Source organism: Amphimedon queenslandica, unplaced genomic scaffold (assembly GCF_000090795.2).
Source record: "Amphimedon queenslandica unplaced genomic scaffold, v1.1 AMPQUscaffold_13363, whole genome shotgun sequence".
Classification (NCBI taxonomy): domain Eukaryota; kingdom Metazoa; phylum Porifera; class Demospongiae; order Haplosclerida; family Niphatidae; genus Amphimedon; species Amphimedon queenslandica.
The window spans coordinates 163172-171335 of NW_003546401.1; the positions used below are offsets into that span (position 1 = coordinate 163172).

Sequence of the window (8164 nt, forward strand, 5' to 3'; positions counted from 1 at the left end):
TGTTGTGTAGCAAGTTTGAGCTGATTCTGGTCGAAATTGAATTTTTTATGAATTTTTAAAGTTACTCAAAAATTGGGCCAAAGTCCCTGTGCCAAATCAACCCTGATATTAATATTATATGTTAGTATATTGGGACACCTAGATGTATAAATATTAATGCCCAATGTTAAACTAATTCCAAACAGTTATTAAATTTCTCATCTTTGAGCAATCACTCTTTTTGCATGTGAGCTTGTCCAATTAATTTACAATTACTAATCACTATTGATATAGTCTGTAAATTTGATAGTAATTTTGATAGGTATCTATTTTAATTAATTATCTAATTTTCTTATTTAATAGATCCATTGATTGGAAATTTCTCTGCTTCTCCTGATTCATTTCTGGGTCTGGAGACATCATGTTCTGACTCAGACCCATATGATAACTTCACTCTTACCTGTACAGCCACTAAACCAACCATAGTAATACCAAACCTGGTAATAGCATGGACTCATAATGGTACAATAGAAACTGGTTCTGTGACTACTACTGGAGGGAATATGACTACCACTGTTACTAATATATTGAGTTTCACCACAAGTACTGCTTCTGATTCTGGTACTTATAGATGTACTGCTAGTATTACTATACCTAATTCACCTGATATCACTACTAGTGAGGAAAGTACTGTGACTATAAGACGTAAGTATTATACATGTATGAATACAATGTACAGTGCATATATGTATGCCAATAATGCAGTATGCTTTTCTGTACAATTCTACCTTCTTCCTTTGTTTATTTCTTCTCCTGTTTTTAGCTCAAACTTTGCCTGTTACTGCTACTAATGTAACAGCTACTCCAGGAACAACTAGTCTTAATGCTACTACTGCTGCTATATCATTCACAATACCTAACATTGCCTATACACCTGAAAACTACAGTGTTAAGTATACTGGAGCAATCTTACAAACAACAGAACAAACTTCTATCATAAAAATGAGCTCTGATAACATCACTGCAACTAACCAAGAATTTACAATCATCTTGACTGGCCTTGAGGAAGATACCAATTATACATATATAATTGATTCTACCAATTGTCTTGGTACTACTAGTACTGCAGAGATGAGCTTTAGAACAATCCCAACATGTAAGTGAATGTGTTTATGCTTTTTTGTTTCCTTTCTTTTCTTCTCTCCCTCCTCTGTCTTTACCTTATTCAATGATGCTGTTCATAATCCCTTTGTCTCTCCATTTTTATATCTGTCTTCTTTTAATATTTCACTTTCTGTACAGTGCCAGTGGGGGATCCAATGAATTGTGCTAATATAACATTCTTGCCACGTGATGTCACTCTTACCTGGACTGCACCAGCACTAATAAATCAAAATGGAGCAGCAGTTGGTTATAATTTAGTATGTATGAATGCTAATGGTGTATCAATCAATGGATTCAAAACACGATCTACAACAAGGACATCATTCACTATTACTAATGTTACGCCTTTTACTAGTTACACTTGTGAGCTGTCATTTATTAATATAGTAGGAGTAGGACCCCCTACCCAGTGTACTTTTGAAACAGCACAAGATAGTAAGTTATATTATACATGTGCATTGTGGTGGTTTTTCATTAATGGGTGCAATTTTCACTTACCGGTACCTGTATTGATAATAATTATTCCTTTTTCTTCTTTTTCTTTCTATAAGGACCTGATGATGGACCACAGAACTTTACTTCTACCCCAACAATGACAACAGTTACATTTAGATGGAGCAGACCATCAATACCTAATGGAATAATCACTGGGTATCAACTCAGAGTTACTAACTTAGAAACAAATGCTTTTCACATTATGAATATCTCTTCTGATCAATTAATGTATACACTTAATGAGGAAGGATTCTTGAGTGCTTATAATAATTACACTGCCACTGTTACTGCTAGCACTGTCATTGGGTTTGGACCTATATCTACTACTGCAGGAAGAACACTACCAGACAGTGAGTCTATTTCTCTTGCATAAACATTCTCTTTTCATTCTTACTATAATCACAATAATTTTAAAACTTTATCATCTCTTATTATTATTTTATAGTGTCTAGTCCTCCTCTATTGGTAACGAGGGATATTACTATATCTGGTACAATATTCACTACATTACCATCAGTGGATAATCACACCATTAATGTGACATGGTCTCCTCCTACTACACCAAATGGACGCATTATGAACTATACTATTGATGTTGATGGATATACTAATGGAAATAACTTGATAAGACGTACAATTACTGATGTTAACAAAAACTCTTTTATGGAATTGATTACTAATACTACAATATTAAGTAAGTACAAATTTATATGCATTCATGATTATCAAACATTCTATTGGACAACTCAGTTGTCATTAAACATGACCATAACAAAACTATTTTCACTGCATGTACATATCAATTTCATGTTTTATTTGTTGTCTTTCTAGCTCCTGGTGTACCATATAATGTCACTCTGGCTGCTTATAATGAGTTTGGTAGAGGAATGCCAGTTGAGGTTACTGTCTTTACTAGAGTTTTGAGTAAGTTCATGAGTGCACACTGTTTATGTGCAATGTATATGTAATTTTTGTATTTACATGTATTCAATTGTGAATATATATAGTCCTTTTTATATGAATGTGATATTTTTCTTTATTTCTCTTTTTTTATCATTTCTCTATTTTTCTTTCTAATGCTAGCTCCTAGTGTATCTCCATCAGGCATAAGAGGGATCAGATCTGCTGATGGTACTAATATGACTATTACTTGGAATGCTGTGTCTCTTGAACAAGCCCGTGGTTTCTTTGAATACACAATAAGACTGACAAGATCCAGCAGAAAGAGGCAGACCACAGGAGATTTAGTATACAGAATCCCTTATAGAGATACCAGTTTTATTGCTACTAATCTTGATGGTCAGGCTACTTATGGAGTATCAATGGGTCTCTCTGTTGATGATGGTTCAGGCCAGGGACCTATTGCTGGACCTACTAGTGAACCCATTGAAGTAGTCTCTCCAGGTTATTTATAAAATCATGTATTTATTAATATAGACTGTGTTTTATGTATTAGAATGTGTACTTGTATGTGTGTAATATAGCACATGGTGCATTATATGCTCCATACAATTTATAATAGTTTAATATGAAATTCTTTAGATCCCAATACTTGTATCATGGACACTACAGTCAGTGCTGATCGTGGTACATTTGAATGGCCGGTTACAATATCAGGCAGTACAGTTAATGTGTCATGTCCTAATGGTCCTACTGGAGCTGTCGCTACTAGAAGATGTGTTACTAACAGCAGATGGGAATCGCCTAATGTAACATCCTGTGCAACCACTGAGGTATCTCGTGAATTTAGAAACATATCAAAAGTAATGAAGATTTGTGGTGTGTGGATGTAATTACTTAATTGCATTCAATAGATAAATATTACTATTGACAATGTAGTAACAGTATCTGAGAACCTAACTGATCTAGTGGGCAGTACTACTGATACTGCTGATCAGAATACTGACAACATTCAAGTAGTGTCTACCATATTGAACCAAACAGCAACACTACTATCAAATCCTATGGTAATCATGAGTCTGTCATCATCAGAGCTGTCAATGGTAAGAATTTATTTATATTAAACTTATGTTATGCCTCATAATATTCTAAAAAGACAACAGAGAATACTGTGCAAATACTAGACAGCATTGAGGAATGGTCACCAAATGTATTGGAGACAGAATCTAACAAGTAACATCAAACTGATTTTGTAAAAATATTATTATTGACCCTTTTATAGCATTATCAATTCTTTTGAGAAGATTGTGGATGCTTTAATAAATCAAGACAATTTTACTAATATAACAATTGTAGAAGATGACATTGCTTTAAAAGGAGAAAGAGTGAGTCTTGATTGTGATTTCTGATTTAATTTAGTTTTATAGTTTCAACAATCAGAATTTAGTGGAATAGTATTCACTGCAGCCTCTTTTGGTTAGTATAATCTTTAGTTATAACATTGTGAGATAAATTATGGTCAAGAGTGAATTATTCACTCTTGTTATGGTTTATTGTGTTGATTTAAAACAAAAATCTCCTAAGTGCTATGATATTTATATTATATTGCTTTATATTAATTACACAACCATAGATAATAGATTGATAGTTGACACTCAAGTAGAAGACGATGATGCAAATGAAATGAATCTTAACAGAATAGCATCAATCGGATTGCCACAAAGCATTAGAAATATTGTTCAGAGTGACAGCATTGATTTATCATTCACACTGTACAATCAATCAGTACTCTTTCCTGTTCGAGATCCTCCCCCTAATACAATAGTAGGATCATCAGTCATTGGTGCAAGAATTGGTGGAGTGGCTGATGGTACTAAACTACCTGATCCAGTAGTCATTACTTTGTCTCTGAATAGAGTAGCTGTAAGTGATTAAATAAGTATTGATAATTATAATTATTCTCTGATATTAAAGAATATTAGTAACCCTCGCTGTGTGTACTGGAATTTCACTACAGCAGGTATAAATTAAAATAACATACAGTTCCTATAAGCTTATAGTGGGCGTTTCTACTATGTAGGTGGCAGGGGTAATTGGTCTACTGATGGTTGCAATACAACATTTAATACTACTGATGATGATCTTAGTTTTATAGCCTGTCATTGTGATCATTTGACTAATTTTGCTTGTCTTGTGGTGAGAAATTCACAATCACACACACTACATCTACAGCTACCCAATGTCTTTTTATAGGATGTATCTGCTAGAGTCAATGAACCTACCCAACCTCCTCAATATGTCACTGTTACACTAGAAGTTGTATCAATTGTTGGTGTGTGTCTCTCAATAGGTGGACTAGTACTAACAATTATCACTTTAGCTATATTCAAGTGAGCATGCAATTACTGTACTTCTTAAATTATAGTTGTGTTTTTTGTAATAGAAAACTAAGAACAAGAGAAGCTAGCAAATTCCACATTCAACTTTGCCTCTCATTAATTTTCATGCTAGCAGTATTTGTCAGTGGTATTGATAGAGTATCAGTGAGAGCTGGTTGTATAACAGTTGGTGCTCTCATTCATTACTTTGCTCTTGTTGCTTGGATGTGGATGGGAGCTGAGGCTTTACTAATGTTTCAAAAACTAGTGATTGTATTCACAGACATAACATGGAAATATTTAGTTGGTATCTCATTGATATGCTGGAGTAAGAATATGATTGTATAACAATGATTTTTCATGTTTTATTAGCTCTACCACTCTTGCCAGTTATAATCACATTAGCAGTTGATGTTGATTTTTATATTTATTTATACGAACCAGAAAACCAGTCTGGATTGTAAGTGGCAGTGTATTTATTTTGCATTATGCTTTATTGAACTTTTCTTCATTAGCTGTTTCATTAGTGACATGATCCCTTTTCTTGCTGCTTTTCTACTTCCAGTCTTCATCATACTTATCTTCAACGTTATCATATACATCATCATTATTCGTGTTCTTATTCTCCACACTATTCGTAAAAACAAGAGAATGAGTAAATCTTCACTCAAAACATCTGACGCAATAAAAATGATACTATCATACTCCGGTATTTTGATGCTGTTCGGTCTCACGTGGGTATCTGCTGTCTTCACATTCATTTCTGAGCCCAACACTTCATTCATAGTTCAGTTCTTTTTTGCTTTCTTCAATGCTTTTCAAGGTTTCTTTATATTCTTCTTTTTTATCATCCTGAGCAGTGATTCAAGAGATGCTTGGAAATCGCTTCTCTGCCCTGGAGCTTTTGGAGATGGAATGAAACCACAGACATCGACCACTCTTAAGAGCAAAACTTTAAATAGCAAAACCATGTCACTGCAGAAGAAAAACGTACCAAGAAATGCAATTTTAAGCTTTGGAGGAAAAAATATGCCCAATGAAAAACAGACAGATTTTACTGATAATATAATACTTGAGAATGAAGCAAATTTTGAAGACGAAGTATTTTCTATTGATGATGAGTTCATGATGTCCGAGTTTAATAATATTCGTTTTGATCGTCAACTTTCTGCTCGACGTAAGCACCTTGTGGAGAAAATTGAGATCGACTTTTTTGATGTTGCTAAAGATGATTGAAATAGTGAAGCATAAACATTTTCTTTTTAATAATTAGCTATAGTTATTTAATCTAATTTGAGACATTTGCATGTTTAAACATAGATTATGAAAATACAACTTAATACCTGTTAATGCATTTTCCATTGCTGTTAGGAATTGTCCTGTTCATTTAATTTGTCTGTAGTCATCAATTTTATATTTTTTATAGTTTTTTTTGCTGATTTAGTTAAATAGATCAATGTGTGTTATAATATATTTGTGTGATACATGATATTCAACTAACATGATACTTTTGACAAAATGGTTTTAGTGTTATTTTTTAAAACAGATTTTTATGGCAGCATTAGTTTTTTACTACTGAAAATATTTTGTGAATAATTTTTTGAGATTTTGAAGGATTTTGGCATAGTGCTCAGCTTCTTCAGTATTATTTTGAGGTTGTTAAGAAATCTGGTCAAAGACCTAGACTATAGGGACATTGGTCAAAAATGAAAAGTGAGAATTCTCTACTTTTATAATTTTTTCTGATATGTATACATGTTCCTATGTTGCATAGAAGTTTTGAACTCATTTCAATTAAAATATAATTTTTTATGAATTATTTTTAAAGTTGCACAAAAATTGGGCGAAAATCCCTGTACTGTAGTACAGAGAATTTTGTCAAATTTTGTCAAAAATAAAAAAGTAGAAATTCTCCATTTTATAATTTTTTTCTGATGCTTATATATATTTTTATGTAGCCTAAAAATTTTGAGTTCATTCCAATTAAAATTTAATTTTTTATGAATTTTTAAAGTTGTAAAAAAATCAGATACCCTTTGTTTAGCACAGAAACTTTGGTCCAATTTAATCAAAAATGAAAATGTGAAACTTCTCTATTTTTCTGATGCATATACTTGTGCTTATGTTGCTAAAAATTTTGAGCTCATTCTGATTAAAATCAGATTTTAAAAGTTGCTACTGCATTTTAGTGCTTGTCAGCTCCTGAAGCATGCTTTTAGCTCACTTGGCATGCATTATTGGAAATCCTGTGTGTATCATATTAGTTTAACAAGGCATTTGGCACAGTATGAGATCTTAAATAAAAAAGGAAATCACAGAATAGATTTACTAAAGAAATGTCCTTTGATTACTTTACTGCCGATTGGCATTCATTTGTACATGTATTGTAAAATGATGCCAATTTCCCTTAAGTTACATTGTTTACTAAACACAGTGAAGTATAGGTTTTGCACTTCGATGAAATAACATACATACATTTTACAGATTGTTTTGCATACTGTTTTTATGACCAGACTCACAAACTAGACAACTGTGACATTTTGCTCTAGACACTTTGTTAACGTAAAGTAAGTTCATAGTAGTGTATAAAGTATAACTATACCTTTGATTTCATAATATGTTCATTATTTAATGGTCCCTTGTTTCATTAGACATATCATTTGCTCTCCTTTCTCATTGTAAGCAGTTACTTTACCATAATACTCACCCTATGAAATAGAATAGTTATAATAATACAGTATATCTGTTGCTCACTGGCCAAAGGTGGCTTGACAATGCAGTATGAGTGTTTAGATAATACATTCCTGGATGTATTGGACAATATTCCTTAATTAAATCATCTAAAAAGTCGCATAAATTGAATTTGTCATCTAAGAAAGTAATATTAGTATAATTTTTGAAGTTATGTGTTACTGTCAAATGCAGTATACCCCAATGTATGGTTCTTTCTATAAATGGATTCAAGTATATTTGTACAGTAATTGTTATTACTCACTGATCTTTAGTACTGCTTTCCAATGTAATGGAGTCATAGAATTATTAATAAATTCAACAAATTTTTTGTCAGCTTAACATTAATAAAAATATAATGAATAGTATATTACTGAACTTACAACAATCTGTGATTAGATCTAATCCTTTATTACCAGTAGGTTCTTGTTGTTGATAGTATATATAATTCAAACAGNGTATATTATCCATTAGTATAGTAGTCAGTATCTTACCATTGTAGTTATTGTTAGTAGATC

The 8164-nt window shown here is 32.3% G+C and overlaps 1 protein-coding gene across 1 annotated transcript; it reads left to right on the top strand.

The window, feature by feature from the left end:
* The first annotated feature begins 156 nt into the window (after nt 1–156).
* Nucleotides 157–6492, top strand: LOC100639737 (adhesion G-protein coupled receptor G6-like). Its single transcript, XM_019997562.1, has 20 exons — nt 157–184; nt 343–684; nt 803–1135; nt 1282–1578; nt 1695–1988; nt 2084–2332; nt 2470–2562; nt 2722–3042; nt 3181–3401; nt 3453–3641; nt 3695–3771; nt 3821–3923; nt 3966–4014; nt 4172–4461; nt 4513–4558; nt 4619–4734; nt 4792–4928; nt 4982–5244; nt 5289–5376; nt 5432–6492. The coding sequence occupies exons 1-20, from the start codon at nt 157–159 to the stop codon at nt 6150–6152; spliced, it is 4257 nt and encodes a 1418-aa protein (XP_019853121.1). The 3' UTR covers nt 6153–6492.
* The last annotated feature ends 1672 nt before the right edge of the window (nt 6493–8164 follow it).

Coding starts and splice junctions, on each gene's coding strand:
- LOC100639737 (XM_019997562.1), top strand. CDS start 157: ATGCCCAATGTTAAACTAATTCCAAACA. Junction 1,989..2,083: donor AGGAAGAACACTACCAGACA/GTGAGTCTATTT, acceptor ATTATTTTATAG/TGTCTAGTCCTCCTCTATTG. Junction 3,642..3,694: donor CATCATCAGAGCTGTCAATG/GTAAGAATTTAT, acceptor TATTCTAAAAAG/ACAACAGAGAATACTGTGCA.